Genomic DNA, 27,009 nt, shown 5'->3' with positions numbered 1-27,009 from the left:
TTCCACTTGGAATATGAAAAGGGGGGAGAAGACAGTCAGGACACTTGCTTCCGTGTGGGAACTAGTGGAAAAATGAACGTTGGAGTGGCCAGAGGGAAAAGACAGAACAGGAAAGATGAGAGAAATTGCTGCAGCAGCAGAATCCGAATGAGATGATGCAGGGATGGAGACATGGAGCTGAGCAGGGAAAGGAGGACTTTCAGGAGGATTACAGCACCTTCCTGACTGGAGGTGAAGGGAGTGTATTTCATGCAGTTCACTTGAACTATGAAGATCAGAAATAAATAACCTCATGTGAAGGCTGCTCTCTCTACTAGCACAAGGCTGTGGGGGAAACAAAGCCTGTGCTGGAGCATCAGAAACAACACATGGAATGTGGGAATTACAATAGGCATTACATCAGATGCCAGATACTGCAGGGGATGAATCAGACCAGCATCTGGCAGATTGGTGCATTCACGGTGAACTTGCACTGATTTGACTACAAAGGGAAAAAAATAACCTGTGGAACAACTTTCAGTGTGAGCCCTGTTTCAGGAAAGGGCATTGTTTTGTATTCCACCGTGGGACTACATCTCTTGTGGTGGAGCCACCAAGTCTTCAAAAATGTTAGGGAGACTCTTGGAAAACCCAAGTAAAAATGCACTTTAATTTTTTAAAAAGTAATACATGCAGCTTTTAAAATTTTTAAGAAATAAAGCAGTTTTGTTTGCTTTTTTGTATTGCCTTATGGTACTTGATCTCTTAAAGTTTCAGCACAGTATAATGAAATTGAAACTGGTTCTGTGGGACAGAGAAATAAATTGGCTCCATTACTCCCACAGAGAACGGCCCAGAGGTGCAAAGAGGTATAGCTAAGGGGAAAAAAACCCAGCAAACTTCTAAATTAAACTAATTCTGCTGACTTGAGGTTTAAAACCCACATCTACCATTTTAAGATCAAGTTCATAGACACAAATTAGAAAATTTGTATCTCTGTGGGTTGTTTTTGAAATTTTGATTGCGCATGGAAGGGGGTCAGTACAATGGGATGATTTCAATTTACAACAGCAGCTCTTAATTTAAAAGACTAGTCCAGGCTTTAAAAGGACAGACCTAAAGGAGAGTTACACTTAATGGCACCAACATTTGACCCTTTTGCTGTTCTCCTAGAACAGAGACTGAGCAGAATCAGTTCTGTAAAACTGATTTTGGGTTAAACAAATTAATATTTAACCCAAATTTCCCCTTCCTGTCCTCCTGGGCTTTGGTCAGTTGGCAACAATGGCCCATTGCAGGATCTGTAGCTGCCCTTGCTGCAGTGAATAGTGGTTTACACACAGTCCATGAAGCCATTTAGAATAAAACTAAAAGGTCCCAAACACAGGGAATGTCTGGCTTAAATATCCACTGACCTACTTGATTAAAGAGCTAGCCGAGTGCGTGCTAATGGCAAATGAGCGATACGAAGGGGATGTTTTTCCTTGCCACCATAATACAAGTACATAAATACTAAATACATACTAAAAAGTACGGCAGTAACTGCACTGGAATGACCAATGAGTTATATTTTTGAACAATTGTAATTATCCTTCTTTGAGCTGACATGTAGGACTCATGTACCATGACAAAATTAAGTTATAGCATCCTTTACGGTCGTTTTAGGCAGTAGGAGCCCTTTAGTGGGCATTTTCTCATGGGTTGACCTTCGACCGATTATTAACAGCTCACGTTTCAGCTTTTAGTTTATCAGCTTTAAGTAAAATTTTAATAGAACCCGCTGGTTTTGACACAATTCTATCTAATTATGCTCCAAGGAGATGCCAGATAGCACTGAAGGGGCTGCCGAGCATTGCGGACGGGAGGCCACGACAAGTTTGCGAGTAACCTCCTCATTCAGGAGGCAGCGGGCGACTGGCCGTCCGCACCTGTCCCGGAGAATTCGGAGCGAGCGGTGTGTGTGGGAGGTGTCGCCGCCCCGCCCCTTCCCGCCACCAAGGGGCACTGCCCGGCACCCCCGCTCACCCCCCCAGTAGGGGGCACTGCCCGTGGGGCCCACACCGCCTCCCCCAGGAGGGGGCGGAGCGACGCGATGAAAAGCGCCGCTTGATTGGCGGAGATACCCCTGGTGGGGATGAGAACGGGGCTCTGATTGGACGCCAGCATCCGAAGGTGGGAGTAAAAACCCGGGCAGAGGACCCCTACCCCGCTCCCCTCCTCGCGGATTGGGGTGTTTCCCCCCACCCCCTCCCCACCCCCTGACCTGGGCGCTCCGAGCCTTTCCCTGAGGAGTTCTGTGCCCCATCGTGGCTGGCGGAGGAGTTTCAGCCAATCAGCGCGCGACGCCGCAGCTTGTTGCCAGGCAGATTATGGTAATGAGGCCTGGGCGGCCCCCCCCCGCTCTGCAGCTACCATTGTGAGGTGAGGACAGGTGGGGGGTTCGGGGCCGCCGCGGGGTTGGCGGCAGCGGCTGGGGCGCGGCGCCCGCATGGGACCCCCTCAGGTAACGCGATGGGACGGTCCGGGAGGGCAGCGCGGCCCGGGGACGCCGCGGCGGCCGCCGGGGGTTTTAGACTTGTTGTTTTAGTCGCACCCAAGATGGCGCCCGGAGCTGGCGGTGCGGGGCCGGGATAAACCGTTCGCTCCTGCCGGGGGGGGGGAGGGGGGGGGAAGTAGGGCGTACTCATTTTCCTTCCCCACCCCCCCCTACCCCGCGGGAGAGGTACAGTCCGCTTACCCCCCCTTCCTCGCCTCAGCCGGGATCCCCCACCCACCCCGGACATAGGGAGGAGGGGGTGCCCCTATCCTTGTTCCCCCCCCCCCATCCTGCGTGGTACGGTCCGGACCCCGGCACCTGAGCGGCGGGGGGGAGGTGCTGGAACCATATTTTTGCCCCCTTAGCACTGTGGGGGTCTTCCCTCTCCACCATAATTCTGGGCCGCTCGCCCCGCGCTCAGCCCAGCTCCTCCACCCTCCGCAACCAGCCCGGCCCAGTCCGGCCTGTCCGCTCAGCCTCTGCCCTGGCCGCCCGCCCGTGTCCCCCCTCGGCCCTCAGTGGCTGGGGCCGGCTGGCCGCCGGGCGCTCTGACGAGGGGCTGATGGCGCTGCCGCCCTCAGGCGAGGGCGGCTGCGGGGGCGCGGCGGCGGGAAGCGGGCGGTGTGAGATGGGGGCACTCACGCCTGCTGATTGGCTGCGTGCCTCGCGCCCCTGCCTCCTATTGGCCTAGTTAGAGGATGGGGCGTCTCACCCCGTCTTCAGATTGGCTGTCGATGGCCGTGGAGACTCTATTAGGGGTGTGGGTAAAGGCCGCAGTCTGCCCTGTGAGGGGCGGTGGCGGGGTGTGTTCTTGGAGTCCCACCTTCGTGGGGTTCTCTTGCCTCAGGGGGATTCTAGGGAGCCCAGGGCATCCGTGTGGCTCCAGTAGGGCAAGGCTTCTGGCTGAGTGGCCGTGAGGCTTGGTGTGGAGGGAAGTTAGGCCCTTCCACACTGACCTGAGGTGGTTCTATTAATGAGGGTCCTGGTATGAGTAACAGCAGTTGCTGCAGATGGAAACTGTAGGGTTCACTGCTCTCCTGACGGTGGTCTCGTTCCAAAATCCTATTCCTGTGGTCTTGGTATGGTTGTAGCAAGTGGATACTGGGATCTTGTTGTCCCGTTTCCCGTTCCTGTACCCTCGTTCCATTAAAAGTGAGTTGATGTGAGTTGGTTAATTGGTTGCGTTGGAATGGAAGAACAAGGTCCTGATGCCGTGCCTTTCAGAATTACTCATCCTAAAGGGATAATCCACCTTTTTAGGGCTATTTGCCTGTACAACAGCTATGCGTGGTCACCTCTTTCCTCTCAGCTTACATTGCAGAGCCTCAGAAGGGCTCTTACAAGGGTCCCTAAATTAAAATTTAAATTTGGTTTAGGCTACTGACAGTAGTCATAGTCCTGACAGTGCAATGGAGGGTTGGTATTTGTGATGCACTTTTTGGTACCTCGGCATCAACCTGTCTAGTATATCACTATGTATTTATATATTTATGGTTCTTACAGGTCTTTAAAGAATGATCAAGTGAAAAACCTATGAGTGTAAAATGCCTATGAGTGCTTCCCTGTGAGTTTGAATGAGAGTAGAGACTATACTGAAATTTTGTGTTCTTCTGTTAGATTTTTAATAATTAAGTTATTTTTTTCTTGTAGTTCAGTTAGAAGATGAGATACTAATGAATCACCAACTGATTTTACAAGAGAATTCTTTGCATCTTTTCTGGACACGATGAAATAATTGTCAGTCTTCAGCCTTCTTATACCTTCCTTTCTAGGAAAAGTAGTACAGGAGCATCTATTGCTCTAGTCTGTCCTTAAACGGAAAACTTCTCTCTGAAACTGACGGTTTTGGCATTTTGCTACATGGATGCTTCTCTTGTGTGAAAAGAGACAGCTTTATTACCTTGTTTATAGGATGAAATATCGGTGTAATTGTTATTATCGTAATCTAATAGAATAATTGACAATTTGATTTTAAAGTTAAATGGGTCTGTAGTATTGTCTGCTCTCTGCCCCCCCTTAGTCCTACCCTTTGCAGAGAATCCCTGGATGAGCTCTCCTGGGGTAAATTGCTCTGTAGCGAGCAGCTGCTTCCAGTGTGTTCCTGACCACCTGCAGATGCTGGCAGCTGTGTGCACTGAATTGTAATGGACATCTAAGTGTATCTAATTAAGGGGGCTGGTTTTGTATGGTGAATTTTGTTTGGACTTGAACATGAGATTGGGTCTATTTGTCACTTTTATCTCCTGCTAGTAAAACATGCAGTAGTTGTATCATAGCCCTGAAATGGCTCTGTATGTCAATCCCCACCTGCTTGAAAGTGCAGATAGTCCATTTGTTCTCTGCGTTAGTGCAGAGTAGCAGCTATTCTGAAGCAGCCATCTTAGGTATTTGTTTTTATGTGCCTAAACAAGGTAGTTTTGTTTTTTCGAATTTTACAACAGGTGAAAATTCAGAGGAGAGGTGCAGGGGGGTGGGAGAAGAAGAGAGGAAGCAGCACCACCTGCTTGTAGGAAGGGGAAGAATCCCCTTCAGCTGACAGTTCTTTTGGGAAGAGTTTACTGGAGGAGGAGGGATGGGAGACAAAAAATTGGCAGGAAGAAGCTGGAGGGGAATGGTTTGTTTTCTTTCAGTAACCCCTAACAGCCATCTTGAGGGCTGTGTGGGCAGAACTGTAAAAGACACTGATTCAGACATTTATTTTCCTTTTGTGTCATCTTGTACTTCAAATGCATGTTTTCCCTGCTCCCTTGCTTTATCAGACTTCTCTTTCTGTGATTTATAAACCAAATCCTTTAGGAAGACAGTGTCACTGCCTTGAGCAGCTAGAGCCCAAGAACCTGCAGTATGTGATTCAACAGCCCATGATATCACAGGGACCTCAGAGGATGAAACATTGGGAAGACAACATGAGGAACACAGCCATAGATTCAGGAAGCTGAGGGTGGGAGAAAGAAGTCAGTTGCTGGAGTAGATATGTGGATGTTGAGCAAATGGGAAGAGAGGTGACTAAAGAAGAGATTTGCATATGTAGAAAGTAATGAAGTCGGCTCTTTGTCCATTGCGAGGGAGGACAGTGTGAGAAACCTTTTATTATACAAGAATTAGGACTGAAGAGACATGTCCTTGAAGCATCTCTGAGTGGGTGTCTAAACCCAGCCTAGTACTCCCCAGGAGGATGTTAACCTGTGCTCAGGCTGGATTCTCTCCTGTATTCTGTGGTAGAAACGGATTTTTAGCTACTTACCTGATAAGTTGTGAGAGAATAGTTACATCAGACTGTTGTGCTGTCACCTTCAGTGCGTGGGCACTGTCCCTTTAGAAAAGGGACTGTAACATGTGATTGGGCACAGCAGCAGAGGACTGGCCTTGGTCTTAGAGATCTCCTCCAGCTCATTGTTGCTTTGATGATGGATGTGCCATATCCATAAGGATATGGATATAGATAGATTCATTATACACAATGGCAGTAAAGAGTGAGTTGGTGTTTGGCTGAGCTCTTCTATTTATTATACAACAAAATAAATTGAAGCCATTTTTCCCTTTGTGGAAATAAATAATTCTTGCTGTCCCAGCCCTAGATTTCCATTTTTAACTCACCAGTAAAGCATAAATATTGTGGTTTTATATGACCTGATTGAAAGCACTCACACAAAATGTACCAGGGCCAGAGTTCCTTGAAACAGTACGTGCCTGTGATGGATGGGAATGCAGAGGAGGTGATGACAGTCCTGACTTAGTCCTCAATGAGGTTAGAAACCTTCTTGCTGCAATGAAGGCATGTTCCTGCTAAAGGATCTCAGGAAATGCACTGGCTCTGCCTTCTAGGCAAACTGGAATAATTAACTTTATGTGTGGGATAAAGCTTTTTGCAGGCACATGTGATGTTCCTTTTGAGCATAATAAATCATTTTCTTATTAAAAGCTGGAGGAAGACTCAGAGTCGTAAAACCCCTTTTGTACCAGTCTTGCTGCCCTTGCACATGGCTGGGGTGACACAGTTGTCAGTGAGCTCAGTTGTGGGAGGATTAAGCCAATAGTGCCTGCTGTTATTGCTGCAAGGAACCTCAGGCTATAGCAAGGCTCTGGGGAGTAAATCACGTTAACTGGTTTGTGCACTGTTACCATATTGTAAAGTGGATTCTCATTTGAGATACTGAGTGACTTTATTGCTCCCTGAGCAGGGAGGTGGTCTTTTCCCCTTGCTCAGCTTTAATATTCCCCCTTTCTCATCCTGGAGAAGGGACAAAAATGAGTGTTTGGCAGCCACTGGCTTGAATTTTTCAGCAGAATGCCTTTAGTGAGCCTCACAGAGGTTTCTGCAGATGAAGTCCCCAGAGGTTTTTTTCTCTGTACCTTCTTGTGTAGTCGCAGCATTGAAAGAAACTGTCATTCTTTAATAGCAGGTTTACCAAGAAAATATGGTTATTGGTGATTTTAATTTTTTTGGTGGTGCTTTTTTCTGACTTTCAGAGCTTTCCGTTGAAGCCCTAGGTGAGTTCACTGGGTTTAACTTGTGTTTAAAACCCTTAGACACCAAACACAAACCAGCAGCGACTTTGCTGTTAGTGGTTTTCTCTTACAGCACCGTTCACTCCTGAGTGTTTGTGGGGGGATCATGGATGCCCCTGTGATGGGCCACACGTGGAGCTGTGGTGGCTCAGGGTGTCTCATGCTGAGGCACCAAAGCTAACGAGGACATTGTTGTTTGATAGGGAATGAGGCTTTTTGCCCCTCTGAGCAGTGCTTTCCCATCTTCTGGAGCTGAATGCAGTGCACGGGGGAGCTGCTGATTTAATAACACAGCTCCAGAGTAAACACTATCCCATAGAATCAGGAGGGAGGAGTTGGAGAGTGTCGCAGAGTTCAAAAGGAGATTTTAAGCAAGATTTCAAAAAAAACCCTGTCAGACAATGACACCAAGGTGCTTCCCAGGAGCAGCAAAGGAGAAGTTTTGTCATTAATGACATTTCCTGGATAGAATATAAAAGGCAAAACTAAAGAGAGATGGCTGTATGTCTGTGACAGCAGCAGGTCCTAGAAGGTGTTGAGAAAAGGAAGGTAAATGTAAATGGTGTTCTGAGATAAACCTGTCTTGTCTTGAAGGGATGGTTCATTTACTTGCACAGCTCAGAATGAGCTAATGTTCCGCTACAACAGATACTTCAAAGTCACAGGAGCTGTGCTGGTTCTTGGATCATGTTGTGTCGCAATTGGTACAATATATAGTTACACACAGGACTATCACTGCCTCACCACTGCCATACTGGAGTGGTACTGGACTATATTTGTACTCTCCAGTTATGCCTATTACTGTTTCAGCTTGTGTCATCACCCAGCATGGACAGGGTGAGGCATGCGTGTTATTTGGGGAGGAAAATGCTGTGTCTGCAGTTACTGTAAATGCTTTAACATCTCCCACTGGCATTGCTTCTTGCTTATGTTTGTGATGCTCATTGGATTGTATAAAAGCATTGGGGTGCTGGTAGAATTTTGGTTGACTATTGGGTGATGTGTCATAACTGACTAAGCTTTCAACTTTCAGAAAAGTAAAAAGTAATATTTCATCATCTTCAAGTTACTGAAGTACTTGCTGTGAGCATACAAAAAAGAAAAAAACCAACAAACCCCTCCCCAAAAACCCACCAAACAAAAAAAAACAAACACCAAAAAAAAAAAAAAAAAAAAAAAAAAAAAAAAAGGGTGTACTGAGTAGTATTTGAGCCAGGCCTCTTATATTTTATAGTGGAGAGAATATAGTTGTGACATACATAACACATAAATTTAACATAAATTTAGGCAAGCTGTTTGGATTACAGTTTTACTGAATCTCTACATGGATTTTTATTACAAAATGTAGCCTACTTTCTTCATACTGAGAAAAAACTGAGTTTATCCTATCACAATGCCTTTTATCTTTAATTATCTTTTTTTCTTTTAGGATTTCTGCAACTGAGTTTCAATTTCTGTTACACAGAATCTTATGGTAATCCCTTGGATGTAGCAGAGCTTCCTGTTGAGGTGCATGTCTTGTTGTTTAGCTTGTCTGAAAATGTCTAATGTGCTTGATACTGTGAGAAAAATCAACAATTGCAAAGGATAATCTGTGGGAGAACAGTGTGGAGAGCAAGCAGAGAGCGCTCCCTGCATGCCAGTGATTTGGCAATGCTTCTGTCCAAAGTTTCACATTTATTTCTGCTAAAAAACTACCAAAGCTAAGAGAAGACCACAGGGAAATGGTTAAAATTTCAAGACACTGGCTGGCTGTTTCAGGGCTGTAATGGGTATTGAGAGCGGGATCTAGAGAAGGAAATATGATTGTGCAGGATTAACAAGAAGGAGCATCCTATTCAGGACCAGTGAGCAAAGTTAGTTTGGTCTTCTTGTAATCCGTCAGAAAACTTGCTCAGGTGTTGGTGTTTTGTGACAGTTCTATTGTCAGTGACTTCGGATAAGATGTTTCCAGCTCCTGGCCTTGATTTCAGGGCTCGTTTCACAGCTGAATTTCAACACCTGCTCCTGCCCCCCCCCCCATTTATTTGCCCTGCGACCTCTCTGGGGGATGGCCTGTCTCCTCCTGAATTGCCTTTGCTCTCAGCACATTCATTTTCCCAGGGAAATGTGTTTTTTAGTGTGTCTTCATAATTACAGATGTACTGAGGGAATGCATACTAGAGGCAGATCTGAGGGTAAATTTGGAAGTGCAGAAGTTGAAAGCATCAGCAAATCCTGCTGTTCCTACTACTGTCCCTTATTGCTGCACAATTGTCTGGGCTGAGCTGTTTATTATTTTCATTTCTGTCAAGAACAGCAATAACCAGACTGTTTATAGAATCTTCAGCAGTGGGCCACTGAATTTGGCTCAGCCTTACTTTTTTTTTCCCCCCAAGATTTTAAGTTAGTGCCAACTTTCAGAACCATGAAATGATTGTCTTCTGCTTTCCTTTCCAACGTTTTTGTACTTTTTTCAGAGATGAATCTTAATACCCAGTTTTGTCTTTTAAAGACCCTGCCTGAACCCTTCGGTCTCCTTTGTACTCAAGTTGTAAGTTATCTGTGTCAAAATGACTCTGCAGGAGTGAGTCAGCATCTTCCTTCAGACCTTCAGTGTCTGCTGGTGGGGAATGTCAGCCAAAAATTCTGCTACTTGTTGCACCATGTGGAGTTAGCAAGAACTGTACCTTTCCCTTAATTCAATTAGTAGGTAATGTAATTGCATTCTTTTTAACAGGGCAATTATATATTTTTTAAAAATCAAACCACCCCAAATTGAAACCTCTAATGTTTGTTTTTATTTTTAGTTTTCTAAGCAGTTAGTAATTGATTAAACTACCAGCTACTGTTAGGGCAATTACTTGAATTGGCTCTTGATTAATACTGGCAGTCTAGGACAAGAGCCGTTGTGGATAAACCAGCTGAAGAATATCAACAGGATAGGTGTTAAATTTTGCAAAGAAGTTGTTCACAGTGTTACCGACAAAAATGCTGTCACATTTCACTTGGGTAGAGATGATCATACACCTGATATATGTATATATTTATATAGTCTGATCAAATGAGTGAAGGAGGTCAGTGAATGAGGTAGGATTAGATATGAGAAAATCCCTAATTTAATCCTTAATAACATAACAAGTATCTGGGAGAAAGGTTCAGCTGGGGATGGATGGTATTTATTTATAAATCAGAGCATGTGTGCACTTGGATATATAAATAAATAATATTTATCCATAAATTGCTGCAGTTAATTTGTTCATACTAAGATCAGGCATTGAATGCTGGTATATGGATTTAATTTTAATTTTTCTCCCAAGTGCTTTTTGGGGATGTTTTATATCAAGCAATATTAATGGAGATGAGACTTCTGTCCCTGTGTTCCCGTAACTGGAAATGTTTGGATATAAGAGAAAGTCAAAACTGTTCCTCAGTGTCTGCTTTTGTGGGGCCCATGTGTGCTGGGTTGCTCAGCATGTGACAGCAGGTGTTAACTCCAGTCACCAGTAACAGCATGACTTGGTGTCTAGCAATGCTAGAAATATCTTTCCCAATGTTTTTCTTTGTGTATATGTAAGTAATACAATTTTTTTGCTCCACCATGCAGTCCAGTGACATTAGCCCAAAACTGCCCTGCCCTGGTGATTTATCCATGCTGGCCAGGCCAGTGGAACAGTCAGTGCTCAGGTCTGCCCAGCTTAGTCCTTGCTGGCAAAATTAGGGGGAGAAAGAAAGTGCCTGCTGCTTTTTTTACCTCTCCTTATCTATTTTTCAGTTTGTCAATGACAAACTGCTTGCATTTATAAGGATAAACTATGACTAAAATAATTTGCATTTAAAATGCAAATGAATGAAAGCATCAGCAAGGAGCTCTCTGCTTCCTTCCTGGTGCACAGATGGGTACTGGTGTTGGATCAGCTCAGCAAGGCACTGGATATAAAATAAAGTTAATTGGAGTAGCTGAGAAATGAAATGGCCTCAGCCTCATGATAATTCCTGGCCTGTGATTTAATATGACATTAGAGATGAAGGATTGGGAAGGTGCTGAACCACTGACTAAACCAATCACTAGAGCTGTAGATTACCCTTCTGGGATTGCAATGGCAGGTTGAGGGGCCCCAATGAAATCGCAAGAGGCGATTTTAAAAAACCAAGCTTGGAAGCAGTTTGTCAGGATCTCTGAGAGTTTAAGACTCATTGTTACTTTTTAGTAATTGGCTGTTGTAATACTGTACTAACCTGGGCCTAGGGTTTTCTCCCAGGTCAAATCTATCTGTACATGGAAAACCAGTTGGTGCTCAAACAATTTGGGCATCTCTGAACATAGTGTTTTCTTGTTGGAAGCCTCAGGTCCATTTTTTGCATTATTCGTTGATTTCTAGGCCTGTAGGTACCAGAAGGATAATGAGAAGAAGCTGGTGTGGATGGCCTGCAGCCAAGGAAAGACATGCAGGAAGAATTTGGTGTAATCTTTCAGTGCAATTGGTGTAATGGTTGATTTGTTTCCTCCTTAATGGCACATGGAAAGTGGTGAACAGCAGGACTTGATCATGCTCAGTGAGATAAGATTTCTGTTCCTTTATTCCCATAACGTAAGGTGTTTGGGTCTTGTAGGAAGTGTTTGTAAAGCCAAACCTGCTTTACACTGTTACTGAAGTATCGGAGCTGATAAATCACTCATAGCTCCATGCCATGTGTCATGCTGGTTTTAATGTCTCTGTTCTCTGTTTTTTTTACAGCCATGCTGCTGAAGATCACCTGGTCTTCTGGAAGCAGAAACGCTTGAACAGATGAATCCCTTCAGCCAGACATTTCTCTTGTAGATCTTTTTTCTCCTCATGGAGCACCCAGGCAGGGAGGAGATGGACTTGAAAGAGGAAAGTCCTCAGGTGTGGACTGAGTCTGCAGCACAGGAACAGAATACTGCTCAGGTGATTAGCCAGAGCTCTGCCTTTGCTTGGTCTGGATTGGGATTGGTGGGGAGGGTTAGTTCCCATTCTGCCTTGATTTAGTTTAGAAGCTCAGCTTTCATTTGAGCAGAAGTACAAACATTTCTGTGGTGATTTGGTGTTAAAGCTTCAGAAACTGAGCTGTGCAAACTGCAGCAGTGAAGACACAGAGCTCTGAAATGAGCTGAACAAAACCAGGCAGTAGCTGTATAAGTTTCAGTGTCCAAATATATTTATAACCACGTGGGAGAGAGTAAAGGGTGTTCAGAGTAATGAACATGAACAAAATCTGTGCTCTGTGGCAGCCACTTTTGATGGCATCATTCAAATCAGTTGGAACTGTGGGTGGACCTTGGGGAAAGTAATACGAGTAATTTTTTCCAGCCAGACATCTGGGTAGTGAGGAAGGGAGAAATGTTAATTGTAAGTGACTAATGCAGTCAGGTTCTGCTGTATGCAGCTTGTCCCTCTGCCTCTGAGACAGTGCAGCTCAGAATTTCTAGAATTCTGTAAATTGATTTACTCAAAAAGTATGGTAGGAAAACAGTGCTGCATGGTATTTGACCCATAAGCTGAGAAATTCTGCCTCTCTTAGTAATTTCCAGCTTTGAAATTTGCAAAGAAAGGCAGTTTTTAATGTCCTGTGTTCCCTTCTCTCTACAATGGGATAACCATGCTGCTGTTTGCACACAGCAGTTTTAAGGCTTAATGAGTATTTGCAGAGTGCTCTCCAAACGTGAAATTGTAGTGTTTGTGAGAGGATTTATTGTACAGAATCAGCACTGAGCATCCACAGTGGAGTACCAGGTGTCTTCTGAAGCATAAGCTAAAAAGAGAAACAAAATAAACAAAATATGTAACTGTGGCATCATTTTATGTGAAAGAATTTTATGTGGCTGTGAATTCTTGTACTCAAACTAGGTTTCCTGCTCACTGTCCTGTTTTTCCCATACGCTGAAAATGCTTTTCAGCATGTAACGGATGACAAAAGCCAAACATGTTCCTGTTTCCACTGGAATCCAGTGTTCTGACTCATTTAATGTAAGCCACTGATCATCAGTTATGATCATAATGTTCTGGTAAAATCAACTTGTTTAGATTTAAAGTGCTGCCCTAGACGTAACTTGTTCCAGTAGTCCTTGGAATCTGTACTTAATGTTTTCAGGTATAGGTTTGTCTGTTCAAGTAGTTGAATTTTCTACTGATGTTGCACATACATACTACAGAGAAGCAGTCTAATATGCCCTACTGCTGCCTCTGAGAGCTGCAATATTATAAGTTGGGGTGTATCAGAGTTAGTAAGTTTTGTTAGCCTCTCATCAGACAGCAAAAATTACCTCCAACTACAGAAGTGTCTGAATGAAGTTATCATCATAAATCCTGAAAGGGATATGAGCATATAGGGAAAAAATATCCGAATAAATTTAATAGATACATCAATTAAAATATGAACTTGTTCCCTTACAAATTTTCAAAGTATCATGCAAGATCTAAGTATGGGTGGGTGCCCTTTTAGCAGTTACATCTTGAGTTGCAATGCAGAGTAAAGCCAGAGACTGATGCGAGTTGTGTCCAGATTTCTATTGGTAGAATAATTGAGTGAGATTTGAAATGTGTGTTTTTCACTGCATTCAGGTTAGTTGGGACACAAGTCCTCTCTGCTTTCCAAGGCAGCCTGTGGCTCTGATGCTGTGTCCCACTGGCCTGTGTTGGTGCAAATCCAGGATCTGTTTGTTCCCCAGGTGCACTTTGTCCCCGAGGGGGGAACGGTGGCCCAGATCATGTACAGTGACGAGCAGGAGCGCGGCCCCGCACAGCAGGTGGTTTACACAGCTGACGGCACCTCCTACACCTCTGTGGACACCTCGGAGCACACCCTCGTTTACATCCATCCCGTGGAAGCTACGCAGGCATGTGTGGTTCTGAGCCCAGCCTGGTTTTGGCACCTAGAAAACACAACAGTCTTGTTTGGGATGAATGCCAGTTCCCAGCCAAGTGGTATGACTGGAAAATAGCAGGCAGTGGCTACCAGCAGTTTTCTCTGCCCACTGCTGAGCAGGGACTTCATGCTGTTCATTTGTCTGATGTGCAAATCTGCTTATCAAAGCATGGTGAGGCTATGAATTATGAAATGCTGGTTACTTCACTGAAGGTGGATGAGATTATAATTTACTCAAAAGTGTTTTCCAGAACAAGGATAATCTCACCAGAAATTCTGCCTCTTGTATCCAGTAAAAAGCTAAGAGCCATCTATATTCCTTTTGGAAGAGTCTCTGTTTTGTGTAGTACAGTTGTCATAACTGATAGTTACAATAACAGTTGTGTCTTTTTGCAGAGCATCTCTGTTTATTCAACATAATTTTGTAGTCTCTGTGGAGACCATTTATAGACCATTTACATTCTTTTTCTTCTGCATAATCATATCATATAGCCTTTATTCCCTTTTAGCACACGTTTATATGGGGTCAGTATGCTGTGCATCTCTGTCTCTCTCTGTGTGGAAAGATTAGAAAGGAACAGGCTTGCTTTGTCAAGAGTGTTTTACAATACCTTTGCTGACAGGGCAGATTGGCTGTGCTGCAAAGTGAATGTACCTGACACCTCCATCATGCTGGCAGGGCCCCATGTGTCACAGTGTGTTTTGGGTAGCTCTCAGCTGTCCCAGAAAACCTGCTTCTGTGTGGAGGGATATCCTGAGAGGATATCTCCCAGGAAGTTACTGGCCAACTAACTCCAAAACTCTGCATGCTGCCATTGTGTCAAAAGTTGTGTAGTATTCAGATCTCTTCTGCATCTAAGGTGAAGTTATCACAGTGCTAAAGGAATTTGTATTATATTATGCTTTATTTTGTTGTAGCTAGGCTGCTACAAGCTCAGATATTTCAAGTTTTGACTAAGTAAGGCTGGCCTCAGTCAACCTTTAGTCTTGCTTTTCCTGGGATTCTGTCAGTATTGTTCGGTTGTTCTTGCAGAATATTAAAGTTGGCATGGCTTCTATAAAAGTAAGCAGCATCCTGGCCATATCAAAGTCCCATATAGGATGCGCATGATAGTTCCTCAAAAGAAAGCATGCAGCAGTCTTGTGAATTTTCAGGCAGAAAAAGCTCACAGTTACCTTCTATCCTACCTTAAAGTGTTACACATTAAGGGCATAGATAAAGCTATCGAATTTCATCCTGTAGACTTTATCAAATCAACAACTGACCAAGTGATTTTTGTAAATAAAAAAATAGACCCTGTGAAACACTTTAGCTGTACAGATGCAAATGACCACATAAATTTATTAACTCCTTAGGAAGCATTACCTAATTTTTAGTTTCTCTGTGTGTAGATCTACTTGGGTAAGTTGAAATAATTTGCTGTGATAACAGGCAGGTTAGGAGCTGATAAAGGCTCAAATGTGGGTTGTTCTGTGGTGGCAGGGTAACATTTGTGTGAGTTGGGAGTAAAAACCCCCAGGGCTGGTTTGACAAGCCTTTTTCACTTTGTCTAGACTCTGTTTACAGATCCGTCCCAAGTGGCTTACGTCCAACAGGATGCTACCACTCAGCAGGTAAGGAAGGGTTTTCATTTTGGGCCTAAAACTTTGAGGGAACAGTTAGGAAAGGTAGAGGGACATTCATGTGGTGCAGGAGGATAATGAGCTGTCTCTGAAGTTGTCCAGTGACAATCTTAGTCTTGTGCTGTCACCCTGATCAAGACCAATGAATAGCCAGAGCATGAATGACAATAAAAGTTAAGAATGATTTTGGGTTTATTCTCTTTAATTCATATTCAACAAGAATTCTAATTTACTGCCCCAGATAGCATGAAAAACCTTTCAACAGTGTTCCTGTAGCAGATGTGACTGATTTCATCTGAGTGTGCCATTTTGGAAAGGCTGAGTTTCAGTTGTCCTCATACAGGTTCTGATCCAAATGCCTTTAGTCCACAAAGGGTTCTCGAGGGATAGAAAAATAGGAATAAATTCTATGTTTACTAGAAACATCACAGAAAATTAAGTGCAAAACCTGAAGAAGTTCAGTGGCTGGTGCCCTTATCAGATGTGCTGGGCTTGCCAATGTGAGGTGGTCTGGGAACAGAACTAAACTGCGGCCTGTGTTTATAAGATTGGAATGATTTTTTTTCTTATTCTTTTTACATCTATCATGGATGCAGAAATTTTGTTGCTAACTCTTATGGTATCTTTGGGAACTGTACTGTGGTAATCAGTTGTAGACAGGTGCTTTCAGAGCTCTCTGGCTGGAATTCTCTGCTTGTCATAGACTTAAAATCATTACTGCTTGGTGAGTCTTTAATGACATGTGCGAATGGATGTGTTAGATCTGAATCATCACCAAAGCCATCATTAAAATGTGTGTTTATTGACAGTCTTGGGGCAGAGTGAGGCATTGAATGTTTCCTGAAAACAAATTTTTGTGCTAAAAGACCTAAATGTTTGAGGCATAGATGAGAAGCAACGACTGACACAATAAAGGTGTTACCTGTCATCTCATTCTCTGGTGTTTTGTTCTGGAATTTTTTGCTCCACCAATTTCCCTGCATTAAGAAGCCAAAAATTCCTATTTAATTGTCTTAAATCTCATTCAACAAATATATGATTAATTAAAAATAGAGATTACTTGTGCAGTGCAGATGACAGTGACAAGAGAGGTGATCTGCTGTTATTATCCCAGAAGCACTTGTCTGTGTGTCCTCAGCCTGTCCTCCATTCCAACACTATCTGACAGCAGTCCTAACACATATATTAATTTCTGGTGAATGGTTAATCCCTCATTATATCAACCCCTGCCTTTGCAGTTGTTTTTACATCAGCATTTCAGGTGGGACATCCCTGAACTGACAGCTAATGATAAAATAATAATTAAAGCTCCTCTTGTCTTTCAGAAGAAACTATTGTAGAAAGAAAGTGGAAGGTTTATAAAAATAATGCCCAAAATCCGTGCAGTGCCTGGCATGAAAGTGCAAGTAAGGGTATGTTTGGTGTCAAGAGTAGTAGGCAATGCTAAGAGAGGGTACAAATAGATCCAAGTCTCTGTGACCCTCTTCTTGCTGGCACACTGGAGGAATAATGGTGCGTCTTCTGTTGCAACTTGGCATGAGAAGTGTCAATACCGGACTGTCATGATGGTTTCCTCCTCATCATCACAGCATTCCCTGAAGTCTTTTTGCTGTTGTTTTTCAGGAGTTTCATACATTACTCTTAATACATCTTTAAGCAAAGCAACTAGTTTGGAGTTCTAAGACCAAGTGCTTATATTACAGATTTCCTTGTCTGTTCCCTCACTACTGGCCCAATTCACTGTTCTCAGTTTTATCTGATATTTATTAAGCACTCTGCAGAGAGGCAAGAGCTTGAATTTTGTCATAAAAGCTGCTAAACAATCAGAGGCACAAACTAGAAGCCACATGATGTCAGCTGTAGAGAAGGATGAAAAGTCACACAGAATAATGGTGCAAATTCCTGTATAGATAAGCAGGAAACAAAAGGCAGTAAAGGTGATTTTTTGGGTCTTAGTTGAGCTTTGTTTTATTGCTGAATGGAATGGAACAGTGTGGTAATATGCATTAATTTGGTTGCTACAGCACAAAAAATGAGTATGTAAACAAAAATGTATAGTGTGACCAAACGTAAAGAAAAATAACTGTTGGGATCCTCTTGTTTGTGATCTTGAGCTTCTCACGAGGTCAATACACCATCTTGGTTTTTTAATGGATCTTGAGTCATAGAATCACACAAGGATTTGGATGGCAAGTGACCTTACAGCTTATCTCGTTCCAGCCCCTCAGGGTTTGCTTGAGGAAAAAAAAATCAAAAAAAGAGGAAATGTTTCTTAGTCCTTCTTTACCTTTTCCTTTGAAAACAAAAGTAAATTAGAGCATAGAGGAAAAGAGAGCCCAAATCACTGGTTTCACCAAGAGCTAAAGAGCTCCTAACATCTGTTTTTAGTGCAATTTGAACCCAGGCTGCATAGGACTTTATTTAAAAATGTGTAATAGGTGATTCAGAATTTGTGGAGTCTATAGCTTTGAAGCCTTTCCCTTTGTCCCAGGAGCTGCAGGTTCTGTCCAGCCCATCATCCCTATTTGAATCCAACAATCATGGGAATGCCACAGTTTTTTGAGCAAGTGCAGGGCTCAAGGGAGCTGTGCATACTGGGCCCTGCCTGTGTGTTAAGTGACTGATGAAAATGCTGCAGTGCTAAAATGAGTGCCTGTGATTTTAGGTAACGGTGCTCTTGCCTGCTGCTGCTCAGAGCATGAATCCCACCAATCTGTCCGTGCTCGGCAGCGTTGCTGACCCCCCCCAGCCAGTGGCTCAGGAGCAGGGGCCACAAGCAGATAGAGTAAGTTGCCAGGCACCCTTTCCTTTTCCATGTACGAGTGCACTGATTCCATTGCTCCATCATCTCTGGGGATGAAATGTGGCTGAGTGATCCGGGAGGAGATGTGAGAAAACGGTAGTGCAAATTTGTACTGTCTTCCATAGTCTCACCATGGAATGCATGGGGGTTTAGGAAATCGTGTATTTAATATACAGAGAAACCTGTTTCACAGATAGTTCTGTATGCAGCCACCTTAAAACTCTATCAGTGCTGAAAAGTGAAGTTAACAGAAAGTGTATTGCTGACTGACACATCCACATTCCTCGTCAGTGTTTTCAGGCAGCTCTGCTGGGTGTAATATTTCTTGTTCTCCACCTGAGAAGCTTGTGCGGGTGATGGAATATGCTCCAAACTTCAAATGTTGCGGTTCTTTTAAGGAAAGAAAAGGCTAAATTTGAAAATTAGTGGAAGGATGCAATACCCTCAACTGTCCTTCATGTCCCATAGTTTATATATAGTCTCCACGTTACCTCACCCCTTATTGACCTCTGCCTTTTTACTCTGGGGATTGGTTTTGTTGGATTGTAAAGAGAAGATCATGGGCCAAAGTGCAGGATTCTCTCACTTGTACAAAAGAAGTTAAAATACGGCTTTAGGCTCTAGGTAATATCTGTAGAGCCTGGACTTAGTTTCAAACTTCCTGCAAGGGTCCAGAAGATCACTGAGTTCAGTTTCTTCTGAGAACTGAGTCCTTGGCAGGGTAGAGCCTGGGAGTAATACAGATGTTTTGAGTGAGGCCATCAGCAGCAGTGAGCCATGCAAAACATCCTTTGGCAGCCATTTAGCACCTTTCCTTGTCCTCCTCTCCATTACCAGAGGCAGCAGGAAGGGTAAACTAGCAAGGACCTTCATTGCTTGTCCTTGTGGTGTTCTTCATGAATCAGCTTAAATTGTTTGTGAATTCTCTCCTCAGGCATCATTACCGGTGCATAACCAGGTGTTACCTCCTATGGAGGCTGTGGATGGTTCTGATCCTTTAGCACCTCTGCAGAATCAAATGGAAAGGATAGAAACAAAAGAGGAAGATGATGAGGATGAAGATGAGGATGAAGATGGGGAAGACACTGACATGGATGAATGGGATCCAGATCCACCTCGACCCTTTGATCCCAATGATTTGTGTAAGCATGTGCAGTAATATGTAGTGTACTATTTGACCTCCCCGCCCTTTTTTCTTCCCTCTGCATCAGCCCTTTACTAAAGAGAGGTAAAAACCAATCAGATTTTAGCAGTAATGAGTAAATGTGAGTCTTTATTCTCAGAAATGTGAATTCTAATTGGGCTACATTACTGAAAAGACAAAATTCTGTCTTTAGTAAAGTCTCTGAGGTGCGTTGTTCTTATTTTGCTGGACACTGGCCTAATATTTTAAAATGTAGACATTTAACACTATTGGCGTAAGTGTTCCCACAGCTGAGCCAAAGATGTTCAGAGAGAGATAAGGCTGTCTCTGAGCTGGTGTGTGAGTGTCTGCCTGAAAGTCACATCCTCTCTACCTTTATGTTGCAGGGTGTGAAGAGTGTAATAACGCGCATCCCTCAGTGTGTCCAAAACATGGACCTTTGCATCCCATCCCAAACCGGCCTGTGCTGACCAGGGCGAGAGCTAGCCTTCCCCTGGTGCTCTATATAGACAGGTTTTTGGGAGGTGTGTTCTCCAAAAGGCGTATCCCAAAGCGTACACAGTTTGGGCCTGTGGAAGGACCCCTGGTCAGACAGACTGAGCTCAAAGACTGCTATATCCATTTGAAGGTAAGGGTGAGAAAAGGGGGAATCATTTTGTGCCTAAGCTTTGATTTTCATTGTCACTCTCTATCTTGATCGATTCGCTAGAGATGTCTTGGAACTTTCATCTCTGGATGTAACTAAGAAACACCCAGATTGCTTTGGCCTCAAATCTGCTCTGTTTATTCAGAGTGACACACTAATTCTGTTGAATGTTCTAGCATTATGGTGATAGGATATATGTATATGTATAAATACATATATATATATAGGATGCATAACATGGAAGGCTGTGAATCACTCTCACATGAGCTGAAGCAACATCTGGACATAAAAATAGCAGCCCCTTCTGAGGACACTCTGCAGCCATTCTTTTGTGACATGTTGTAACCTCAGTTCAAAATATTTTTCTTACCTTTCTCTTCATAAGATGTAGGGGAGAGGAGATATTTTTATTCCCTTTCTTTTGCCAAGTAACTGGCATAGGGTAAAATGGATTTGAGTGACTTTTATCCATTTATTTACTGGTTTTACTATTAAAAATTGATTGTTTATTTGTTGGAGTTGAGATCCACAGTCTTAGGAGGGCTGTGATGGTTCATGTCTGACAAGCAAGTTGTGACTATAGGCAGATTCAGCAACCAAGAGAAGCTGACCTAAAGTGCTACTTCCTGCTTGAGGCAATGTCATGAGTCAAGAAATTAAAGGAAAACTGTTAGAAACTTCTGACCGATGTTTCTGTAGCCTTCTAAAGCTACAGCTTACAGCTTTAACCTACTAAAGCTAAAGCTTTAGTGTGTCATTTGTTTTAGTCACACGCTCATACTATGCCTGAACCCTTTAATGAATGATTCTTGTCCCTGAAAGCCTTGGAAGGATCCATTGTGCCTCCCTCCTTAATCTTTACCTGTGGCTTATTATTTTTCTGCCTGTTTCTGGATCCATGTTAGCACAGAGAGAAAATTAGCTCTGCCTTCATTGCTCCCCTAATGTAACAGTTGCATGGGCACAGTAGTTTTCTTAGTAACTCAAGTTCTTGTGTGCTGCCAGGCACTTACAGTCACATGTAATTGGATTTTGCTACAGGTTTCTCTTGATAAGGGTGACAGAAAAGACAGAGATTTGCAAGAGGACCTGTGGTTTGAACTTTCCAGTGAGGCTCTGTGTAACTGGATGATGTTTGTGCGTCCAGCTCAAAACCACCTGGAACAGAACCTGGTGGCCTATCAGTACGGCCACCACATTTATTACACCACCATTAAAAACGTGGAGCCCAAGCAGGAACTCAAGGTATGGCATTGCTTGTGTGTCAGGATTCTCTTTTCCTACTGATTAAATAGTACCTTAAAAGTTCCTGCTTAGTAAGTGCCAGAAACTACTGCTGTGAATAGTTTTAGGGCTTTTTTCCTCTGATGGCCTGAATTGAATGTCACTGAAGTCAGTAAGTAGTTAGTCACCAACACAGGTACTTTAATGAGCTTTGGCTCATAAGGAAGTTAAAAATATGTAATTTATTTGCCTCTCTCTCTCATGCATATGAGCATATACAGCATATACCTGGCACAGCATATATTTTGCTGATACAATCTAATTTTTATTGCAGCAATGATATTTTTTTTAAATTCTGGATGCCCTTTCAAGTTAGCCCTGTGTGTTCCTGACTTCTTTTCTGGTGCCTTGAGTGAATATGGTCTCCCCCTTCACCTGGCTTTCCTGGAGCTTTTGAAAGTTTGCATGTGAAAAATGATACAGGATATTGTGACTTCCTTGTGGTTTGCTTTTTGTTCCCTCTAAAAATTTATTGATTACGTTGAGCCCAAAGCAGCGTGACTGGCTGAGATCGCCTTAATTTTCAACATTTTTGGGGGCGCTGGGTGGGGGAGGACCAAAAAAATTTTGTTATCAGGAAACTTTGTTGTTCTTCAAATCTGTTCTTGCATGTAGATTTCAACAATTTGTCTGGAAAAACAATTGTTCAGTAAGTGCATTTACTAAATCAGGGCAAAAGCCTACTTACTTACACTGTTTAATAGCAGGACTATCTGAACTCAGACCTTATTTTTTTTTAAGCTGAATTACTAGAAATCTTATAAATCTATTTTAGGTGGATTCAAACAACATTTTCTCAACAGTTTTAAAAAAAATTTGAAATCCGACTTTAGATCTGTACAGACCTCCATGTGGGAGGATCATTTTTCTTACTTTATGTCTTAGTAGTTCTTTTGGGGTAAAATGGCTTGCTAATTGAAAGGTTTGGTAACGTGATTCCCTCCCCAAGTGGATGTAGGGCATTCATGCACATTTTGTCCCGAGATGGAAGTAGTTGAAGCTGGGAAGTTCTGATTTGCCTGCCAGGTGTGTAGTCCAGGAGCTCCAGGCTGTCATCTTTGTCCAGCTGGTGAGATTCCTGCAGAGTGACACACCTGCTGGAGAGTCCTTGAAATCCTACTCACCTCTGTGGCCCACTGCAAGTTCAAACTTGAGTTTTTCATGCTGAAAATCTGTTGATGCCTTCTTTGAGAAATCTCTTCTAAAATCCACTCTTTTTCATCAAACAGATGAAATGATGGAAGAATTCTCAGCTAAATGTGAGCATCTGCTTTTAGGCTTTAATAAACTTTGTCTTCCTGCCTCTTGTTGTCTTTGCCAAAGCCTTGAATTCCTTGTATGACAAAAGTGGGTCTATCATGCTGGCACCCAGCAGATCTTTGTTTTGGAGCACATTGCTCCAATCCCTCAGAAGCTCAGAAACGTTTTTAATGAGTCTATGTGGATGGTGCTGCCTATTGGCTATGTAAGGAGAGTAGGAAAATAATGGGAAATCCTCCAAGTTAATAACATTTCCATTCTTCTTGGTACAAGTATCAGTAGTCTGCTGACATCCTTCCTTTACAGTCATGGAGCTGGGTTTGAAGAGATTAACCTTATTTCCTCTAGAGCCACTGGTTGTCATGTGCAAGATTAACATTCATGTTAGGAAGCTAGACCTTTAAATTAAATGAATATACTTCGTGAACAAAGCTCTTTCATTCCTCACTGGGAGCACATTGATCTTACTGGACTTTATTACTGAGGATGAAAGGAGCAATAAGAGTTAGTGGTTGAGGCAAGTGAAATAAATGTATTGCTTAAAACCCGTTTCAAACAGATTTCCATTAGTTTTGGCTCCACCTAAGTTTCTTGTTACCTTGTGCTCCTGCTGCAGGTGTGGTATGCTGCCTCCTATGCCGAGTTTGTGAACCAGAAGATCCATGACATAACTGAGGAGGAAAGGAAGGGTAACCTGGGATTATCTGCTTTCAGTGTGGTGGTGGAGGTTGCGAGTTGCACTTGTTACTTTCAAGTATATGGCCTGTATAGTGCTCCCAAATTTCTGCTAGGTTGGGAAAAGTTAAATTGGATCTATTGGGGCTTATTGCCAATAACTCTTCTCATGACAATATTACCCTAATTTAAGCCTTTGCCTCAGTTTCTGGGAGGCACTAAGTTGCTTCTTCCCAGGAGGAGGTCTGTTTCTGTACTCAATGTGTACTGTGTGTCATAAACTGAGGTGTGACTGCTTTAGATTTAGAAATTTCCCTTGAGCTCCCTTAACTTACGCCAGAGCCACAATCCTGTAGGTGCCCTTCCATACAAGGGTGAATATCAGAATCCCCCTGAATTTCTAACAGTGTTGACAGTCCATAGGAATTGTCCCCAGTGAACTTTGTGTCTCTGTGATGAGCTTTAGTCATGGCACAGTGCAGAGGGCATAAAAGCAAAGACCAGTGGAGCAGAGCTGGGTATTCTGCAGCCTGTCTAACCTTCAGGGGAGAAACATGCCACACAGAGGATAGAGAGGCTGGTTGCAAAAAAATTAGGTGTTTAGTTGGCGATGGGTGAAATGGTGTTATTGACATTTCCGATAGTGCTCAGGGAGCAGGAAAAGAACTGGCCGTGTTACGAGTGCAATCGGCGTTTCATGAGCTCGGAGCAGCTCCAGCAGCACCTCAACTCCCATGATGAGAAGCTGGACTTCTTCAGCAGGTACTGACAGCCTTAGCTTCGTTTGTGGATCACTGTGGTACTTCCCCAAACATATAGAAAGGAGGGGCTCTGTCCTGCAAATATTAGTGACCAACTTAGGATAGATCAGTTCAGCACCAGAAGGAAAAATCATGGCAGTAGAAGCCTGACTGGTACAAGAGACTCTGTGAAAGAAGTAGCTTGAGAGAAATAAATACTCTTTTGAAACTGGTGAAGGTTTTTTGTTTCCTTTTTTTTGGACAAAGACTTTAAATACTTGTAATGTTTCAGTATCACAGTATTGAAATACTACGTTTCTCAGAGATATAGAAGTACAAAGCTTGGAAAACAAGGCTTCTAGTGCCTCACTGGCCTGGCAAGGTAGTTTATCCTGACCTATTAAAAACTGAATCTACAAACACCTGTTAGAGAGCAGAAGACATTGGTGCCTTCTTTCTCCTGAAATGTAGCAAGTGATTCTCTTTTGTTCTGCTTTTTTGACACAAAATTGTTCCCTTCTGTTTAGTGCCTGACATCAACAGCTGAGCACTTTTTGGGGAAGGATGTTACGGCTTCAGATTTTAAATGGGTTTCCTTGTGCACTTGTTCCATCATGCTGAAAATGCTTCCAGCACACCATAAACTGGGGTGTTGAAGTGGGAGGCTTGCCATGGCTGAGGGCTGGATGAAAGCAAGTAGTCCTCTTGGTCTCTTGATTGCTGATAGAAATTTTAATGTGTTCTGAACTTTGGTTTCTCATAAAGCACGAAATAAATAGCTACCAGCCAGAAACCCATTGTTTTTTGCTGCCAGAATTTCTTCAGTTTTTATTTTTTACTGCATTTTATTATTTACTGCATCATTGTTGCTGAGTTGAATGGGTGACTAGAGATGCTGAAAAAAAAAGCATAAAGTCAGTGGAGAATCCAAATTCATCTCTTTTTGTATTTAACCTGGAGCACTCTTGTATTCTGCAGAGCCAGAGGCCGAGGTCGTGGGCGAGGAAAGAGGAGATTTGGACCAGGCAGACGCCCTGGGCGCCCTCCCAAATTCATGCGCATGGAAGTAACCAGTGAAAATGGTGAAAAATGTGAAGAAGGGACACAGGTATATTTTTTGAGATGGAGGGGAAAAAATAGCACATGGAATCTAAACTCTTGACTAAAAGGATTTGGGGCATCAGTGCAAACTGAGGGTGTGCTTTGGACTTACACGAGTAGTTCTTGGTTTCTAGCTGGAATTCTCTGCCAGGAGAGCACACTACTTCTCTTCTATAAAACCTTTAAAATCACTTGGATTTCTGCAGCAAGTTTCACTCCAAAACACTAAGAAGTGAGGTGGGTTATTGTGGCAGTTTAGCAGCCTCACAGAAGTCATTTAGACAGTAAAACGAATAGGAATTCAGGCTCCTATTTCTCCTTTCTGGAATGTGAGATCAGCCTGCTCTTACAGCTGTCGCTGGTGGAATTAAATCAGTTTGAGATATGATTCTCTATGATGTTTTAATATTAACAGAAGGACCTCCTTTAGGTAGGCTTATTGCAAAATGTTCTTTTGCTTGTAGGTGTTTGTTATATTTTGCAGGGATGTAACATGACGCATTTAAGTAAAAAGCTAAATTCTCTGATGCTGACCCTGCTTAGGTTACCTCTAAGTCCTTTTATGAGCAGTGACAGGAGGGATCAGTGCTCTGGTTTATGACTTAGCTAAAAGCTGATATCTGGAGTAATTTTCCTCTGGCATCTCACTGGGTCATGGCTCTATGCTGACTCAGAGGGAGGAATGAATACTCTGCCTGTGAATTCCTGCTGCAATGCCCTAAACGCTGCATTAGGTGCAGGCAGTTGTGAGCTCAGCCTCTCTACAGGGTGACGTGACACATGCGAGCCTCATTTAGACACGTAAACCTAATGCTGGTCCCAAACCCTTCAGTCTGGGGAGATGGCGCTTGCTGGGTGCTGTCCAGTGTGTGAGTGGTCTCTGGACTGGAGGTGGCTTGTGTCCTGCCAGCTTGGAGCATGGCCCAGGGCTGGCTCACATGTGTCTGTGTAGTGGGACAGGGTGATGTCCCAAGCCATTGGAGGTCTGCTCACCTCACTAAAGCTGGGCACAAGTTCTGCCTGGGAACTGAAGAATCAGGATGCTCAGAGCACAGCTGAGTGTCAGCAAGGTAGAAACTTGCCACCCAGACCTGGGCTGGTGGTCTGTTGTTTAGACACATTGTTTACACACCTATTGAGGTGTGTAAACCTATTGTTTACTAAGGGTCTCTTTCTGGTAAGCACTTACAGTCTGTAAGGGCCTCATTCCTTGGTTTTCTTCTCACGCACCCACTTTTGTGTTTTGACAGCAACAGCCTTCAGCTGACATAATTAAAGATTGTCTGATGCTCTGTTTCCTAACTTGTGCTTTTAAGTTTCTTCAGTTGAATTACGTGATGTCAAATAAGGATCTAAGTGTGTTTGCGTGTAACAAAAGATGATTCCATTCCAAAAGAGTAACTGGAACTTAAAGAGGATGAATGTAGATTTTTGGCATGTGCTTCCTGCTCACATCATCTCCCTTTTATGCTAATGCAAAAGGGGAGGAAAAACAGCTTTGTGTGATATATGGAAGTGATGTGTGCAGAGCTGGAAACTGGATAAAAAACGACATAGTGCCCAGTGTGATCACCTCATTTGTCACTCTCCAGTTCAGCACTCCAGATAGTTTGTTAGAAAGGAGAAGACACTGCAAAATGACACACAGTGTTTCAAAGCAACAACAGTTTCCACGAGACAGAAATTCTGTCCTTTCCTGGGTCTGCACTAGTCACTTTGGTTAAAGCAGAAATAGTCCTGAATGCGGAAGAGCCTTCTTGGCTATTAACAGTGGATAATGTTGATTGTCTGTGGCTGATCAGACAAACGGATGGCCCATGGAGAGTTACCCAACTGCAGCAC

The 27,009-nt window shown here is 43.2% G+C and overlaps 1 protein-coding gene across 10 annotated transcripts in view; it reads left to right on the top strand.

Moving 5' to 3' along the window:
• The first annotated feature begins 2,130 nt into the window (after positions 1–2,130).
• PRDM10 (PR/SET domain 10) overlaps positions 2,131–27,009 on the top strand; it is a 45,164-nt gene continuing 20,285 nt past the window's right edge. For 3 of the 10 annotated variants that reach the window (XM_066203643.1, XM_066203635.1, XM_066203642.1), the window contains exons 1-11: positions 6,015–8,533; positions 11,743–11,934; positions 13,695–13,862; positions 15,446–15,505; positions 18,180–18,299; positions 19,252–19,459; positions 19,848–20,089; positions 21,149–21,352; positions 23,268–23,340; positions 23,971–24,088; positions 25,045–25,174. In XM_066203643.1, the coding sequence (XP_066059740.1) occupies positions 11,842–11,934; positions 13,695–13,862; positions 15,446–15,505; positions 18,180–18,299; positions 19,252–19,459; positions 19,848–20,089; positions 21,149–21,352; positions 23,268–23,340; positions 23,971–24,088; positions 25,045–25,174 (1,416 nt within the window). In that variant the 5' untranslated portion in view covers positions 6,015–8,533; positions 11,743–11,841. The other 7 variants (XM_066203640.1, XM_066203636.1, XM_066203638.1 and 4 more) reach the window with 7 other exon arrangements.

Source organism: Chamaea fasciata, unplaced genomic scaffold, assembly GCF_029207755.1.
Source record: "Chamaea fasciata isolate MVZ Bird 193981 ecotype frontalis unplaced genomic scaffold, bChaFas1.0.hap1 SCAF_24, whole genome shotgun sequence".
Classification (NCBI taxonomy): Eukaryota; Metazoa; Chordata; class Aves; order Passeriformes; family Sylviidae; genus Chamaea; species Chamaea fasciata.
The sequence above is the reverse complement of the archived record's forward strand: the minus strand, read 5'-3'. Positions and strand labels throughout refer to the sequence as shown.